Consider the following 18803-nt stretch of genomic DNA (forward strand, 5'->3'; position numbering starts at 1 on the left):
GTTTCTAACTCATTGATTGATTTATTAGAAGAAACTAAAGGATAACAATGCAGAGTATGAAGCGATCACTTTAACTGATAGTTCTGTTAATCTGGACGACATTGATAATCGAATTATTACTAAAGTTTTGGATCCTGAAAGGTATTGCTGGGTTCGATTTCAATGATCTTTTGTTAACCCAACCCAATATTTTGGATCCAGCTCGCAACAATGCATGCCTCCGGTGGAGGTTAAAAAACCAGATGGCTCAAATACAAGTGAGCACAGTTGAGCAAATTGCTCAACTTAAAGCGGAGGCAGCAGCAAGGGAAGCAAAGGCAACAAGAAAATATGACGAACTCTAGCTATTGCTTCAAAATATGATGAAGATGTTCCAGTAGAATCAATCACAGAATCCACCATCTTAGACTTTTGTTTTCTTATTGTGAGAATATCTTAACAATATAAATTTTGAATATAATATATTTTGTTGTTTCATTTATTAATTTAGATCATATACATATTTCTTTTGTGATAGTATCTTTTAGATTTGAAGTTTTTGGTTGGATTTGATGTTACAGGAAAATATGTTGAAATTTAGATTCTATATGAAATAAAATGGGTTGATAAAATCTGCTAAATTTAGTGGCGTTTTCTCACAAACGCCGCTATAAAACATGATCTTTAGCGGCGTTTTTATGAGAAGCGCCGCTAAAGACCATGCTCTATAGCGGCATTTTCTCACATAAACGCCGCAAAATTTAGCGGCGTTATCTATGGCGGCGTTTTTGCGGCGCTTGTAAGCACCACTATAGGGCCAAGGAAACGCAGCTAAAAACCTGTTTTGCTGTAGTGAGTATACGAGTCACGCATATACAGTCCACCATCCACTCAAGATTAAGGTATGTTACGCTATGAACGTCATAAGTGAATCGATCCATAAATGAATTCAGGATCTATTTTACTTGGTTCCTATTCAATGTACTGTTAGTCCAATCAGTCACATCTATGTCTCTATCTTCTGGAAGTCATTCGCTTCGACACTTAAGACAAAGCATCTCCCCAATTGGACTTGATAGATGACATATTAGTTTTTCAATTGGTTTGCTCATTTTCAATTGGGTTTGAGCATTAAAATTTTTGTAATTAGATAACCAAAATTGAAATGCTTTAAAAGTTAGAGGCTTAAATAGAATTATTTAATGTTTCAAAAGGGGTGAAGTTTAAAACTTTCTGCAATTGGATAACCAAAATTGAAATACTCTAAAAGTTAGAGGACCATCGGTGTAGTTTAGCCTAAAATCTCACTCTTTTTTGTTCTCCCAATCCGTAGATACTCTCGTCTCCGTAAAACTTACATACTATTTATAACCAATAATTTTCCCTTCTTTAACCTTTATTTTTCATTTCTTCTCCAGAAAAGCTCGCTTCAGGTATTTTGGTTTTAGGGTTTCAAATTTCAATCATTAGTTTGTGTCATAATTTCTTATTTTTTTCTATTTCTTTTGTTTAATTACTTATTTTCATCTGTAGTTGTTGTTTATTAACTAAGAAAACGTAGGAAAACCAGAAAGGGGAAAAAATGTCGGTCACGGCAGGTGTTAGTGATACAGTAATAGCAATTCGGGATAAACTTAGAGGCAAAATTGGGCAAACTAAAGTTAAAAGATATTGGCCTGGGAAAGCTCCTGAGTGGGCTGATGATGCCGATGAAGATGGCGATATTAGGATGGCTAGGGCCGTTGCTTTAGAAAAAGCCTTTCCTACTCACGAAGATTCAGGTATTGTTATAAAAGATGATCCTAGGTTACGTCGTTTGGCTGAGAGTAGGGTTGACAATAGAGATGAAATTAGGGCTGATCATAGGCGTATAAGGCAAGCTGAGATTGTGTCGACAGAAGAGGAGGGGAACCGGAGGAATGAAGGGGCTGATGCCGAGGAAGAAGATGAGGATGCCTTGGAAGAGAGGAGGAGAAGGATTAGGGAGAAGATGCTTCAGAGAAAACAAGAGGAAACTCCACTCTTGGAAGAGGAAGAGGAGGAGGAAGTGGAGGAAGAAGAGGAGGAAGAGTCGGAGTATGAGACAGATTCGGAAGAGGAACATATGGGAATTGCAATGGCCAAGGCAGTTTTTGTGCCGAAATCTGAGAGAGAGACAATAGCTGAGCGTAAGCGATTAGAGGAGGAAGAACGGGCTATGGAGGAGGCTGTGAAGAGGAAGTTAGAACATAGGAAAATTGAGACAAGGCAAATTGTTGTCGAGAAGATTAGAGAGGACACTGAGATTCAGAAAAATATGGAATTGGAGGCAAACATAGAAGATGTGGATACTGATGATGAGCTTAATGAGGCTGAGGAGTATGAAGCTTGGAAGGCAAGAGAGATTGCAAGAATTAAGAGAGATAGGGAAGAAAGGGAAGCAATGATTAAGGAGAGGGAGGAGATCGAGAAGGTTAGGAATATGACAGAGGAAGAGAGGCGGGAATGGGAGAGGAAGAATCCAAAACCTGCTCCACCGCCTAAACAGAAGTGGAGGTTTATGCAGAAATACTATCACAAGGGTGCATTCTTCCAGACAGATGCTGATGATCCTGCTGCAACTGCTGGAGCCCAAAATATTTATCACCGCGATTTCTCTGCCCCAACGGGTGACGACAAGATGGACAAGACAATATTGCCCAAGGTCATGCAAGTCAAGCATTTCGGTCGTAGTGGCAGAACCAAATGGACTCATCTTGTCAACGAGGATACAACTGATTGGAACAATCCGTACGTCCTCTATAAGCTCATCTCTCTGAAATATGTTTTAGCTCTTAGATTTTAAGTTTGGAATTAGTTACCTTCTCTCTTTCTATATATCTATTGGATTTGCATAAGCATTTTATATCAACTAAGAAAACACTTAGCATGAACAATGTCAATAAATATGACTTTTGACTTGAAGGGTGATGTGTTAAATTTTATCATCTAGAACTTGTTTCTAATGAGGCAAAGCTGGGAAATTTTATGTGGAATTGGTTTCGCATTTGCTGGTGTATTTGATTCTAATTATTAATAACTGATACGAGTTGTTTTGGGATTTATTGAGTGGAAGTGTAACAGAATATCCCGAGGCATATCTTGTTTTCAGTTGCATTACTGTATCAGTCTATGGGATAGTATTAGGATATTATTGTTGGATTTTTTCATACTGCATATTAATGGAACTTGTTGCCTTAAATTGCACCATTCCATTTAATGATGGTGAGAACATGCTTGGAGTAAATTATCATAGTTTCTGTAATGGATCATCTGAACTGAAATTGAGCATGCTTTAAGTTGAATAGTATAAATGAGCAATTTTCAGATGCAGGTAGTAGGTAGGTGATGAATGCGCTTTATTTTTCTGATTAGATCTTTTATTTGAAGAACATAATCTCTAAAATGGCCTTTTAAATTGTAGTTTAATTGGACGTATGGGATTTGAACCCTAAAGATAAGATCTTTGAATGTTTCTCTTTTGTATAACCACTAAATATAAAACACAAATAAGTTCCTGACCTTGAATTGTTGTTATTTGGGTTCTGTGCAGATGGACATACAATGATCCCCTTCGGGCAAAATACAACGCAAAAATGGCTGCCGTGAATGTACCGATAGCGAAACCTAAAGGAAGCAAGAAGTTGAAGGATTGGGAAATGAAATGAATACTGGTTTCAATCCATGATTTGATTGGAGAGGTTGGTGTATTTTGTTTTTTTACTGATGACTGGCATGTTTCATTGCAAATGGTACTAGGGGTGATGCTTATGATGTAGGAGTTTAATGAATTATAAAAACTTCGATGAAATGGACATGTAAAATTAATTTCCTGAGAGAGCCCTAGTGTTCCAAATGGTACTGGTATGATTTTTAAATCAATAGTAGTCGCAAAGCATGTTGCCTTCAGATATGATGTAGTCGCAATACATAGAATTATTGATGATGTCTACATTTACAAAAGGGGATTACTATAAAATAAATAGGTATGATAATGATGGTAGAGTTGATTAAGATTAAGGGGCTCAATGTTTTGTCCATTTCAGTCTTTTGGGTGCGCCATCCTAGATGTTAAGAAACAGGTTTTCAGGTTGGTTTCAGACTGGAATGGGTTAATGATAAATTTGGCCACTATGTTTTGTTAAAATGATCCTAATTGTATTTTTATTTTTTTTTGCCATCAACCTTTGATTTTTTTTCAGTCTGCTTTTTCTAATAAATTTAATGGAAGTATGGTTAAAAAAATTAACGGGATAATGTGTGATATTTTTATTGAGATATAATTTATTAATTAGATAGCCTAATAAGATAATTGCATGAGGAAAATAATAAAATAAATAATACATTAAATTAAAAAAAATTCTTAATTTAAAGAAAATAAACGTAATTATCTAAAAAAATTAACTCAATAGAAATTTTTATTAGTAAACAAAAGATTGAAACTTTTTTAAAGAAAAGAAAATTTGAAACATTGAATTTATAAAACAATTTGAAAAAAATAACAAAGGTTTATGGTAAAAAAGGTTAAAAATATAATTAGAGTGATTTTGATAAAATATACAAATGTTAATGGTTAAATTTATTATTAAATTAATTAGATATTCATGGAAGATTTTGGACCATGGATTCTATTCAACAATAAGAACTTTAAAATTAAAATAGAAATAAATTTTATTTAGACGAGATTTTATTTTCATCAAAGTTTAAAATTGATTTTTTCTAATCACAAACTTCGAAATTTATATGGACCAAAAATAAATTTAAACAATAAATACTTTTCATTCAAATTTCACTTTTTTATTTTTCCAAAAAAAAAAAATCCATTTTTCTATTGTAGCATTTGAATTGATTTTGGAATATAATTTTGTCATGCGTGATTCCTATTACAAAAAAAAAATATAACATGTTTGGTTGGTGGATTTATGAATGGATTTTAGCCCAATTCGGCAGGCCCATTACCAAACATTAGTTTGGTTGATTGTAATGGTATTACGGGCCTAAATTGATTCAAATAGCGATTCCATTCTCTCACCACTAAATTATCATTCAACGCTTGGAATAATAATTTTTTTTCCAATTTCAATTTTTGCCCTCACCTTTGCTGAAAGAAGGAACAAACTGTAACTTTCTTTACTTCCCATCTCTACGTTTCCTTTTTTTTTCCCTTTGATTACAGAAGAGACCTAAGTCAATCTATTGAAGCTTCATTCCTTTTAAGCCAATAAAACCCTTTGGTTGCAGAGTTGCAACCCCTTTTTTTTCCTCTTTTTTTTATTTTTTTTACTTTTTCATTGCATTTTTTATTTCCCCTATTTGATTTCATTGCTTTGATTTCACAAATGGTAGAAAGATAACAAGGCGAGTTGTTGTTAAGTGAAGATGGAAGACTGAGGTAAGTTTTAATTTTGGCTCGAATTTGTTGTTAATTCTTGGGGATTTGACTGATAAGTGATTCTATTTTCTTTTGTATGTTTTATAATGTATGAACTTGAGTGTGGGAAATTTCCTTTTTTAGAGTTAAATGTTTATTGGGTTTATTGAAATTTAGGGCTTTTACTTGTTTTTTGGTTTTGGATTTTATGAGGTTGAGTTGAGATGTTTTAAAGGTGTTTGCTTTGAGTTTCTTGGGAAATCGGCTATGGTGTTACCAGACCAAAAAGAGAAATTTAGGGGTTTTTTCTTTCGATTTAAAAGAAAAACTACATGTAGTGGAAGATCAGTAATTGTGGCAACATCCTGGGAATCTAGTCTTGGCTTCAATTGTTGGGATTCACTAGTTCTTTTCTTGAAATATTATCTGATGGTCACCTCGTAGTTTTTTATAGGAGTTTTAAAGTGTAAAGAGACCTTAAAGCAGATTCATTTCTATTATGTATTTCATATGTTTTTAAGTTTTTAATAAGTGCTAAAGATTATGGTTTGTTTCCAATCTTAGTTGGAGAACCTATTGCATTATGTCATTCTTTTTATTCTTGGTTTCCTTTTCTTGAAACCCTCTTTTCTTTTTGGCTCAAGATGTAACACCCCGAACCCAGCCTAGACGTTATGATCGTATCTTGTAATGTCACACGATAGTGTTTTTGAAACCTCGTTGTTACGTTGAAAACATTCCATGTTATTATCTTTAGTAAGCTTTTGCTAGAATTAGGAAGTCGTCTTTATTCATTTAAAACATTTGTTTTGAAACATCCTTCGTTGTGGAAGCTTTAATAAAACAGTTTAAGTGATCATGCATTTAGAAACTACTTTAACTTTTTGAAAATCGAATTTCCTAAGACCAGCAGGTATAAATCCATAAAGTAAAATAAATAATTAAAAACCCAAAATTTAAAACTAATGTCCTAGAGGGTCCTTAAATTACAACCCAAATAATCAATAATAATTAAATCATAAAACGTAAATTGAAAACCATGAAGTCCAAAAATTTCTGTGGTCACTGCTGAGTCCCCCGTCGCACCGATCCGTCTAAGTCTGGGGATTAACTTTGCACATTAAACAAAAAGAGTGAGTTTACGTAAACTCAATGTGTAATCCTGCAGAAACAAACAATCAGTATTCACAATGCACAGTTGAACAATCTTGGGCCTAAGGCCTTTTCAGTATCAGTGACAGTTTGGGCCTTAGCCCATCTCAGTACAGTGTCAAAAATGCAACAGGGCCTTAGCCCATCACAGTATCAGTAGCAGTAACAGTTATGCAGTAGCAAAATTCTACCCATCCAGCCTCTACACACCATCTCCGTCCAACCCTACACTCCATGTGGGGATATAATCAATCCACCCATCCCTACACTCCAAGTAGTACCGAATGTGACACAAAATAGTAGTTTGTAGTTGAGCTGCCAGTAAATTAGGCTTAAAGCCTCTCAGTACACTTCCTTCGAATAACAACCCCCGAACCAATGCAATGCAACATACAATGGATGATATGCTATTATACAATTTCAATACATATATTCGGTTCAGATATTAACATGCTCAGTACATATATCATTCAGTCAATTTCACACATTTAGGGGTTTAAGTAGCGCTTACTGACCTTACAGTAGGTTCACAGTCGACTAGGGCGACCCGTGCAACCTTAGAAATATTCCGGTGAAAATGGGTCCACACGCCTATGTGTGCCCATATGGCCCACTCGGCCCAAAGTGGCCTTGGCCGTGTGATCCATTTTTAATGTAGCCCATTATAGCTAAATATTCATATATGTTTTCACTATTAACTTATATGTTCATCTAAAACTGTCTACTTGAGTCATTGTTCTTAAATTATTTATATCTTGAGCTACAGAATTTCAAATTAAGATCCGCTTGATGTTTTCGAAACTAGACTCAAATACATTTCTACCATAAAATTTTCAGATTTTATAGTTTATCAAATAAGTACAGTAAAATCTTCAAATCTATCCCGATTTTGTTGTTTGACAGCTTCATCCTTTACTTACTAAAAATTATTTATCTCTTAGTATGAAATTCAGATGATGTTTCCGTTTGTTTCTCTTGAAAATAGACTTGTTAAGGATTTAAACATAAAAAATTAAGCCCTTAATTATTTTTTTACAATTTTCAATAATTTTTCCAAAGTCAGAATAGGGGAACCCGAACCCATTCTGACCTTGTCTCACAAAATTCATTATATCTCATAACTTACAAGTTCATTATAATTTTGTATTTTATTCAACCTCTAACTCAATTTCCACTATTTTTTTATAATTTTTTAAAGTTAGACTACTGCTGCTGTCCAAAACTATTTTAGTGCAGAATGTTGATTTCCAAGTTTATAACACCCTTATTTCCTTTCTCTACAATTTTTCGCATTATTTTCTCTTATTTCTCTTATTTCTCGATAGTAAGCAATTTTGAATTTTCGCCAAATCTCAATTTCTGCGCTTCGGGTACACACCTAGTATCTATTCAGATGCGTAAGCACTCCTAAGCCTCTAGAACCTAAAAATTGACCAAAAAATCTCCAGATTAATCACTTAATTCGTTTTTAATCAACCAATTTTGGAAGGAACTCGACTAAAAACCTAACAAAACCCTTACCTCGCTTGAGTAACCACGACTTTGCACAATCACATCGTTGATTCAAAACCACCATCCCCTTGATTAACTCCTAAACACCAAAAAGGAATCTCCCTTTCAGAGATTAACCAAAAATGATTAACAATAGACAAAACCGTTACTTACTGAACATACGCAACCAACGATGAACAACCAAATCAATTGGAAAATAAAGAAAGAAACGAAAGGGGAAAAATAATGGAAATTTCGACAGCAACTAGGGGAAATAATTGGCAGAGGAGGGAAAAAAAGAAGAAAACGTCCGAAAAAGTTTGGATAATTGGAGAGAAAATTGAAACTCTACTTTTTTTTCTGCAACAAAAAGATAATCAGATTATTTTCTGATAACCTCTCCCCCATTATCTCCTAAAATCACTCCCTATTAACCCACTAAAACACAACTACTCAGAATTTTTCCCCAACACAACTCTTAGCCGAAATTGGAGAAAAAATACTGTCTCCATGCCATCACAGAGAGAATTGAACACAAGACCTCCTTCCCACCAACACTCCATTTATCCACCAGACCAGTAGGCCCATTCTGTTAATTATTTACCAACTGTTACTTAAAAGCCTACTGACCAAAGATAAGACTTATTCATAAAAATACCCAAATTTGCCCAAGTCCTGGCTTGATCTTGGGACCTCTCACACACCCAAAACACTTAACTACTGAAGCAGATACACAGTTGTGTCACACCTTCGCAAGAAAAAAATAAAAATTATGGGGCGTTACAACTCTACCCCTTAAAAGAAAATTCCAGCCTTAAAATTTACCTGATCAGAACAAATAAGGATACTGTTGACGCATCGCATCCTCAAGTTCCCACGTGGCCTTCTCAGTGCTATGGTTACGCCATAGAACCTTCACCAAAGGAATAGACTTCCTCCTCAGAACCTTTACATCACGATCTAAAATCTAAACAGACTCCTCCTCAAAGGTCAAGTTTGGCCTAGCTTTAATCTCCTCAACAAAGACAATATGAGTAGGATCAGAGCGATAACGCCTCAATATAGAGACATGGAACACATCATGGATACGATCTAACACCGGAGGTAGCTCCAACTAATAAGAAACTGGTCCCACTCACTTCAGAATATGGTAAGGTCTAATAAACCTAGGGCTCAACTTTTCCTTACGACCAAACCTCAGTACCTTTTTCCATGGTGAGACCTTGAGAAAAACAAATTCCCCTACAGAATACTTAATCTCACGCCTCTTCAAATTCGCATAAGATTTCTCCTTGTCAGAAGCCGATTTCAAACGATCCCGAATCAATCTAACATTATCCTTTGTCTTAGAGACCAACTCAGGACCCAGAACATGTCGCTCGCCCAACTCAGTCTGACATAAAGGAGTGCGAACTTACGACCGTACAGTGCCTCGTAAGGTACCATTTGGATGCTAGATTAGAAGCTATTATTATAGACAAACTCCTCTAACGGCAGATAATCCTCCCAACTGCCTTAGAAATCAATAGCACAACTCCTCACCATATCTCCCAGTACCTGAATCACCCTCTCTAACTAACCATCGGTCTGAGGATGGAACGCAGTATTGAAGTCCCACATTGAACCCAGAGTCTCATGCACATTTTTTTAAAACTGAGACGTGAAACGAGGATCCCTATTAGAGATGATCGAAACCGGTACCCCATGCAGTCTCACTATCTCAGAAATATAGAGCTTCGCCAGCTTCTGTAAAGAATAATTTGTCCTAACTGAGATGAAGTGTGCAGACTTAGTCAATTGATCCACGATGACCCACACTAAATCTTTTTTAGTGGGTGTTAAAGGCAAACCACTAATGAAATCTATCGTTCCTCGCTCTCACTTTCATAGCGGAATCTTAATCGGCTGCAGCAATCCCGAAAGCAACTAATGCTCAGCCTTAACCTGCTGGCAAGTCAGGCATCTAGCCACAAAATTCGTAACATCTCGCTTCAACCCTGACCACCAATACAACTCTAGAAGATCTCAATACATTTTATTTCCACCAGGGTGCATAGCATAGGACTACTATGCGCCTCTCTCAAAATAGACTGCCTCAAGTTCGAATCATTCGGTACATATATCTGGCCTCAGAAACACAACACACCTTTAGAGTTCAACTCAAAGTCCGTAGTGCTACCACTCTCAATCTGTCGGAATCAAAGTCCCAAAGACTCATCCTCCAGCTATCTACCATTGATCTGTTCGATCCAAGTTGGCTTGACTTGAAGCTCAGCCAACAAACTCCCATTGTCGAACAAGCTAAGTCGAGCGAACATCGCTCTCAGATCAGTTATAGCCTTACGGCTCAATGCATCGGCTACCACATTTGCCTTTCTAGGATGGTACTCAATGGTACAATCGTAATCCTTAAGCAGCTCAACCCATGTTCACTGCTTTAGATTCAGCTCCTTTTAAGTAAGGAGATACTTGAGGCTTTTGTGATCAGTGTAGATGATACACTTCTCACCATACAGATAATGCCTCCAAATTTTCAATGCAAAGACTATGGTAGCCAACTCTAAATCTTGCGTCGGATAGTTTGCCTCGTGTGTCTTAAACTAATGAGATGCATATGCAACCACTTTACCATCCTGCATCAACATACATCCCAAACCGACATGTGATGCATCACTATAAACCGTGAACTCCTTTCCAGGTTCAAGCTGTACTAAAATAGGAGCCTCAGTCAGTACAATCTTAAGCTTCTCAAAGCTCTCTTGTTGCGCATTAGTTCAGTCAAACGGTACACCTTTACACAGCAGCTTAGTTAAGGGTGCTGCGATCAGTGAAAATCCTTCCACAAACCGTCGGTAATAACCTGCCAGCCCCAAAAAGCTGTGGATCTCAAACACATTCTAAGGCTGCTTCCAATCCAATACAGCCTCAATTTTTCAAGGATCGACTCGAATCCCCTCAGCAGACACCACATGACCTAGAAATGTTACTTCACGTAACCAGAACTCGCATTTCCTGAACTTAGCATAGAGCTGCTTTTCCCTTAAAATTTGAAGAACAATCCTAAGGTGCTTATCATGCTCATTCCCAGTTCTCGAATAAACCAATATGTCATCAATGAACACCACTACAAACCAATCCAGGTAGGGCTAAAACACTCGATTCATCAAATCCATGAAAGCTGCCAGTGCATTAGTTAGTCCAAATGGCATCACTAGGAACTCGTAGTGACCATAACGAGTCTTAAATGTCGTCTTATGCACATCAGCCTCCTTAACCCTCAATTGATGATACCCAGAACGCAAGTCTATTTTGGAAAACATAGACGCCCCTCAGAACTGGTCAAACAAATTACCAATCATCGGAAGTGGATACTTATTCTTAATAGTCAACTTATTTAGTTATCGGTAGTCGATAAACATCCTCATGGATCTATCTTTTTTTAGCAAACAGTACCGGTGCTCCCCACGGGGACACACTAGGGCAGATAAACCTATGATCCAATAACTCTTGATTTTGAGCTTTAAGCTCCGTAAGCTCTTTCGGTTCCATTTGATAGGGAGCGATAGACACCAGAGTTGTACCAAAGAAAAGTTCAATCCCAAACTTCATTTCCTGATTCAGAGGTAAACCCGGTAGCTCCTTAAGAAATACGTCTAGAAAATCCCTCACAGTTCTGATGTCCTTTACATAGAGTCCCTAGAAACGGAAACACTTACGTAGGCCAAATACGCCTCACATCCCTTGTGAACCAGTTTCTCAGCTACCAGTGCAAAGATCATGTTAGCCAAGTAATTCTGATGTTCCCCAATCATAACTACTTCATTACCCTCATCAGTTCTCAATACAACCCTCTTAGTTGCATAGTCCAAACTGACATGATGCTTGACCAATTAGTCCATCCCCAATATCATATCAAACTCTCCAAATGGAAGCTCCATCAAAACAACCAGAAATACTGTCCCTTGAACCTCTAAAGGAACATCCCTGTATTGTTTGCTAACTCTAACAGATTGCCCCAGCGGGCTTAGCACAGTCACCTCACTAGAAGTACTCTCAACCAGAATCCCTAGGTTTTTGGAAACAGAACAGACAACATAGGAATGCGTAGATCCTATATCTATCAATGCAGTGTAAGACACATCATAAATAAGAAACGTACCCGTGATGACATCCAGAGCATCTCTGTCTTTTCGGCGACGTGTAGCATAAACTAAAGCAGGCTGCCTCATCTTAGTTTGTCCAATACCTCTGCCCGGTGCTTTTTGTCCACGACCCATGCCATTACCACCCGTAGCCTGACTACAGCCTCTAGGTGGCTGTTGTGCTACCCTCTGTGGCAGTGTAATACCAGTACCCTAAGCTTGCATCTGATTAGCCTTCAACGAATACTCTTTAATGCGATGATCCAATGATCCACACCTCAGACATGCCCCAGTCCTTCTTCAGCACTTGCCCTGATAGCGTCTACCACAATCGACACATGATTGCAGTCTAGTAGCAGTAACAAGGGGCCCAGCTCTAACTGGCCCATTAGCTCTGGCCTTTTTCTTAGGCCTCTGGATAGAACTCGAGGGCTCTGAATTCCTCTTGTTCCTATCTTTCTCCCTATCGCGGTTTTGGTGCTCAGCGCGCTTAGCCTCCTCAGTGATCTTCTCCTTCTCAACCAATGGAAAACAATCACGCTCTCTCTGCGGAGCTCTCAAGACTCTCAAATTATCTCTGAGACCATCCTCAAAGTAGACACAATGTTCATACTCAGTCGCTATCATACCTCACGAATAGCGACTTAGTCACAGGAATTCTGCCTCATACTCGGCCACTGATCGATCTCTCTGTGTTAGATTCAGGAACTCCCTCTTACGGGCGTCCACATAACTAGCTCCCACATACTTCCCCTGGAAGGCAGTCTTAAAGAATTCCCAGGTCAGACATTTGGGCTGAGTGTCCTCCTTAATAGTAAGCCACCACTGATAAGCCTCATCACGCAGTAGCGATACTACACCCTTTAATTTCTGCTTGGAGGTGCAATCCAGGTTATCCATGATCCTCTCCGTGGCCTCAATCCAGTACTAGACCACATTAGGGGCCACCTCAGTGACCCCCCTGAAGAGTTTAGCTCTATTGAACCGGAGCCGTTCTATAACCGACCCATGGCCCCTAGATCCAATATTAGGCCCAGCGACCCTCTCCAATAACCTCAACATAGCTTGGGACAATGCGTCGTCCAAAGCCATGTGATCATGAGACTCAATCTCACTAGTAGGCGACACTGGCGTCTCACCCATGTCCAAATTTGGTATATTACCCAGAGAAGAGAACTCAGATTGAACCCCCTACGACCTCTACCTTGGCCTTGAGTACCACGTCCCCGAATACCTCGTACGCTCATGTCTATTCAGATTTACCTGTATTACGAATTTTTATGCATTAGTTTCAGTTTCAGTATTTACTAGTAGATGTTTTATGTTAACAATTTTAGTAATTCAAAGTGATTTTCGTAAATCGCAGTCTCTATTAGTTTTGCTACAGTCTCAATATACACCATCTAGAGTGTTTTCACAGTATACTACCTATAGTAGTTTCAAAATATCATAACATATATCAGTTTTAGAATATCATAGCAAGTATCAGTTTCAGAAAACTTACAGGATTGGCGTTGGAGACTTGGTACACCACATACCCAGTAGAAATATTTCAAATCATTTAAAAACTAATTTTTCAAAGACCAAATATAAAACTCATAATCCACAGCCGAGTTTTGCAACCTAAATCTGATACCACTAAATGTAACACCCCAAACCCAGCTTAGACTTTATGGTCGTATCTGGCAATATCACACGATAGTATTTTTGAGACCTCATTGTTACGTTGAAAACATTCCATGTTATTACCTTTAGTAAACCTTTTTTAGAACTTAGGAAGTCGTCTTTATTCATTTAAAACATTTGTTTTGAAACATCCCTCGTTGCGGAAGCTTTAATGAAACAGTCTAAGTGACCATGCGTTTAGAAACTACTTTAACTTTTTGAAAATCAAATTTCCTACGACCAGCAGGTATAAATCCATAAAGTAAAATAAATAAATAAAAACCCAAAATTTAAAACCAAAGTCCTAGAGGGTCCTTAAATTACAACCCAAATAATCAATAATAATTAAAACATAAAACGTAAATTGAAAACCATGAAGTTTAAAAATTTCTGTGGTCATCGCTGAGTCCTCCATCGCACCGATCCGTCTAAGTCTGGGGGTTACCTGTGCACATTAAAAAAATGGTGAGTGTACGTAAATTCAGTGTGTAATCCCGCAGAAACAAACAATCAGTATTCACACTACACAGTCGAACAGTCTTGGGCCTAAGGCATTTTCAGTATCAGTGACAGTTTGGGCCTTCTCCCATCTCAATACAGTGTCAAAAATGCTGTAGGGCCTTATCCCATCTTAGTATCAGTAGCAGTAAAAGTTATGCAGTAGCAAAATCCTATCCATCCAGCCTCTACACACCATCTCCGTCCAACCCTACACTCCATATGGGGATATAATCAACCCACCCATCCCTACACTCCAAGTAGTACTGAATGCGGTACAAAATAGTAGTTTGAAGCTGAGCTGCCAGTAAATTAGGCTTAAAGCCTTTCAGTACACTTTTTTCGAATAATAACCCCCAACCCAATGCAATGCAACATACAATAGATGATATACTATTATGCAATTTCAGTACATATATTCGGTTCAGATATTAACATGCTCATTACAAATATCATTCAGTCAGTTTCACACATTTAGGGGTTTAGCTAGCGCTTACTGACCTTACAGTAGGTTCACAGTTGACTTGGGCGACCCGTGCAACCTTAAAAACATTCCAGTAAAAATGGGCCCACACACCCGTGTGTGTCTGTGTGGCCCACTCGACCCAAATTGGCCTTGGCCGTGTGATCCATTTTTAATGTAACCCATGCTAGCTAAATATTCATATATGTTTTCACTATTAACTTATATGTTCATCCAAAGATGTCTACTTGAGTCATTGTCCTTAAATTATTTATATCTTGAGCTACAAAATTCCAAATTAAGATCCGCTTGATGTTTTCGAAACTAGACTCAATTACCTTTCTACCATAAAATTTTCAGATTTTATAGTCTATCAAATAAGTACAGTAAAATCTTCAAATCTATCCCGATTTTGTTGTTTGACAGCTTCAACCTTTCCTTACTAAAAATTATATATCTCTTAGTATGGAGTTCAGATGATGTTTCCATTTATTTCTCTTGAAAATAGACTCGTTAAGGATTTAAATATATAAATTTAAGCCTCTAATTATTTTTTTTACAATTTTCGATGATTTTCCCAAAGTCAAAGTAGGGGAACCCAAACCCATTCTAACCTTGTCTCACAAAATTTATTATATCTCATAACTTACAATTTCATTGCATACACTGTTTTTTCCATAAAACACTAGACTCAAGAAAATTTAATTTCGTAATTTATTCAACCTCTAACTCAATTTTCACTATTTTTGATGATTTTTCAAAGTTAGACTACTGCTGCTGTCTAAAACTATTTTAGTGCAGAATGTTGATTTCTAAGTTTATAACACCTGTATTTCCTATCTCTATAATTTTTCACATCATTTTCTCTTATTTCTCGACAGCAAGCAATTTCAGCTTTTTACCAAATCCTAATTTCTGCGTTTTGGGTACACACCTGGTATCGTTTTTGATGCGTAAGCACTTCTAAGCCTCAATAACCTAAAAAAATTAACCAACAAATCTCCAAATTAATCACTTAATTTGCTTTTAATCAACCAATTTTGGAAGGAACTCGACTAAAAACCTAACAAAACCCTTACCTCGCTTGAGTAACCACGACTTCGCACAATTACTGTGTCGATTCAAAACCACCAGCCCCTTAATTAACTCCTAAACGCCAAAAAGGAATCTCCCTTTCAGAGATTAACCAAGAACGATTAACAATAGACAAAATTGTTACCTACCGAACACACGCAACCAATGATGAACAACCAAATTAATTGGAAAATAAAGAAAGAAACGGAAGAGAAAAAAATAATAGAAATTTCAACAGCAACTAGGGGAAAGAACCGACAGATGAGGGAAAAAAGAAGAATTCGTCCGAAAAAGTTTGGGTAATTTGAGAGAAAACTGAAACTTTATTTTTTATGCAATAAAAAGATAATCAGATTATTTTCTGATAACCTCTCCCCCATTATCTCCTAAAATCACTCCCTATTAACTTACTCAAACACAACTACTCAGAATTTTGCCCCAACACAACTCTTAGCCGAAATTGGAGTAAAAATGCTATCTCCAAGCCATCATAGAGAATTGAACACAAGACCTCCTTCACACTAACACTCCATTTATCCATCAGACCAGCAGAACCATTTTGTTAATTATTTGCCAACTTTTACTTAAAAGCCACTGACCAAAGATAAGGCTTACTCATAAAAATACCAAAATTTGCCCAAGTCCTAGCTTGAACTTAGGATCTCTCACACACCCAGAACACTTCACCACTGAAGCAGATACATAGTTGTGTCACACCTTCGCAAGAACAAAAATAAAAATTCTGGGGCGTTAGACAAGAAGTTGTATGCTATTGTAGAAGAGGATGAGATTCCACCTCTCCCTGCAAAGGAACAACTTAAAAGCAAATGGGATGATGAAGGTATTGATGGCTCTGATATCAAAGAATCATAGGAGGATGAAGATGAACTTGCTCCGCCTTCGGTATGGTGGGCATCATTGTAACTTGTATTAGTTACGTTTACTAGTATTTTGTTTTTCTATGACTCTTTTTATTGCTTCTTAAAATTCTATACTAGAAACCATGTTCAAAATTGCAACGTTTTAAACCACCTAAATATAGGCAAGAAAAACCTAGTTACAAGTGTTGAGCATGGTGTATGGATTTGCCTGTGTTATTCTGAAAGTTATTAGTTCTTTTTGGATTAGTTCTAATTTGATTTTTGATCTATATATCTCCTAGCATTGTCAGATGGATAAATTGTATCTAATCTTGATTTAGCAACCTGATTTATAACTTAAATTTGGTAATTCAAACTCTATTAAGATGTGCCTCATTCTCGATGTGGTAAGAATATAACTTAAATTTGGTAATTTAAAATCTATTAAGATGCACCTCATTCCTGATGTGATAAGAATATCTCCATGTGATCCATTACCATCCCACTGCATTAGTTAAGAAATGTGATTGATGATTAATAGTGATTCATGTCTTCTATTCTTGCCTTTTGGATTTAGAGCCAAGTAGATAGAGCCTCTCCCTGTATCTTTTTTTTATGGTGGCATAAGATTTGCTTTGAGGCTAATTACAGTGTCACTAATAACAATTTTGTGGATATTAACAGAATCATAGTGTTTTCGTAGATCTTTTGTTATAAACTCATTGGCATGAATATCTTATTACTGCTAGAACTTAAATTTGCTGACTTCTATTTAGAACTATTTCATTGTAGCTTGTTTCTAAATTAGCTGAAGTCTTATTATTATCCTCCACCCATTTTTTATTTTGTGTGTGTATATATATGTGTATATATATATCTAAAGGTGATTTTATTTACTTCATTGCTTTTTTGTCAGTAAGGTGCCATGATCTAACATTTTGCTTTCTATTATAGGCTTGTGGAAAAAGCCGATTCATGTTTCTTGTAACATCCCTTACCCGAGACCGTCGCCAGAATCGAGTACGAGATGTTATCCAATTTAACTTACCAATTCGGAGCATAAAATTTTGCTTTTAAAATGAAATTCACTATTCACAACAAAACTATCCACCTGCATGGCTGTCACTAATTTAATTATAAATCGAGTTACGAGACTTGAAATTTAAATCTGTAAATTTTCCCTGAAACTAGACTCATATTCCTACTTACCATAAAATTTTCAGAATTTTTGACTTAGCCAATTAGTACATTTTATTCATTAAAGAATCCCCTGTTTCACAGCTCGACAGGTCTGAACTCTTGGCACTAAAAATAAATTATCTCATTGTACAGAATTCGTATAAGGTTATCATTTATTTATTTTGAAAAGAGACTCATTAATAAATTTATACATATAAATTATGACCCATAATTCTTTCTGTACAATTTATAATGATTTTCCAAAGTCAGAATAGGGGACTTCAAAAACCATTCTGACCCTGTCTCACTAAAATTCAAATATCTCAAAATTCAGAATTCTTTTGCCTACACCGTTTCTTTCATATAAAAATAAACTTGATAAGCTTTAATTCCATATATAATTAACTCTCTAATTTCATTTCTACTATTTATGGTGATTTTTCACATTCACGTCACTGCTGCTGTCAAAGAAGCTGCTTCTTTGTATTAGCTACCATTTACACATACATAATACCAAAACATAATCTTTAATAACCATTTAAATAGCTAAGCTTAGCCATATCATATGATAGTTTAAACATTTTGAAAAGCACATAATACTGAGATGATTATGATAGTGTGATACGAGCTCCAACGATCCCCAATTCGACCAAGTTCAAATCACTATAAAATAAAGGAAAAGAAGAAAGGTGTAAGCTACTAATAGCTTAGTAAGTTACATGTAAACAATAATTACGCATTTAATAATTAACACTTTTAACATATAACTAATCAAAACATTTCCTAGCAATTTCAATCACTTACACATTCACAATCTTACCAATTCACTTGCATATACATTTTCACACTTAACCTTTATCACTTATGCTCATTCTTTTCAAATGTAGCTGCATACACACTGCATTTCATAT

The 18803-nt window shown here is 36.5% G+C and overlaps 1 protein-coding gene across 2 annotated transcripts; it reads left to right on the top strand.

Moving 5' to 3' along the window:
• Positions 1–1234: 1234 nt before the first annotated feature.
• Positions 1235–3906, top strand: LOC107913608 (microfibrillar-associated protein 1). 2 transcript variants are annotated; one of them, XM_016842256.2, is made up of 3 exons: positions 1235–1412; positions 1513–2748; positions 3551–3906. In XM_016842256.2, exons 2-3 carry the CDS (start codon positions 1562–1564, stop codon positions 3663–3665), a joined length of 1302 nt encoding a protein of 433 aa, XP_016697745.1. In that variant the 5' UTR covers positions 1235–1412; positions 1513–1561; the 3' UTR covers positions 3666–3906. The 2 variants fall into 2 exon arrangements, with proteins under 2 accessions (XP_016697745.1, XP_016697744.1); XM_016842255.2 differs by having other exon boundaries at positions 1326–2748.
• The last annotated feature ends 14897 nt before the right edge of the window (positions 3907–18803 follow it).

The sequence above is a fragment of the Gossypium hirsutum genome, chromosome D11 (genome assembly GCF_007990345.1).
Source record: "Gossypium hirsutum isolate 1008001.06 chromosome D11, Gossypium_hirsutum_v2.1, whole genome shotgun sequence".
In the NCBI taxonomy this organism is placed as follows: Eukaryota; Viridiplantae; Streptophyta; class Magnoliopsida; order Malvales; family Malvaceae; genus Gossypium; species Gossypium hirsutum.

Bases quoted from the DNA above. Each gene is read 5' to 3' on its own strand.
- LOC107913608 (XM_016842256.2), top strand. From the start codon at position 1,562: ATGTCGGTCACGGCAGGTGTTAGTGATACAGTAATAGCAATTCGGGAT. The intron at 2,749-3,550 runs GTACGTCCTCTA...GGTTCTGTGCAG, and splicing joins ACAACTGATTGGAACAATCC to ATGGACATACAATGATCCCC.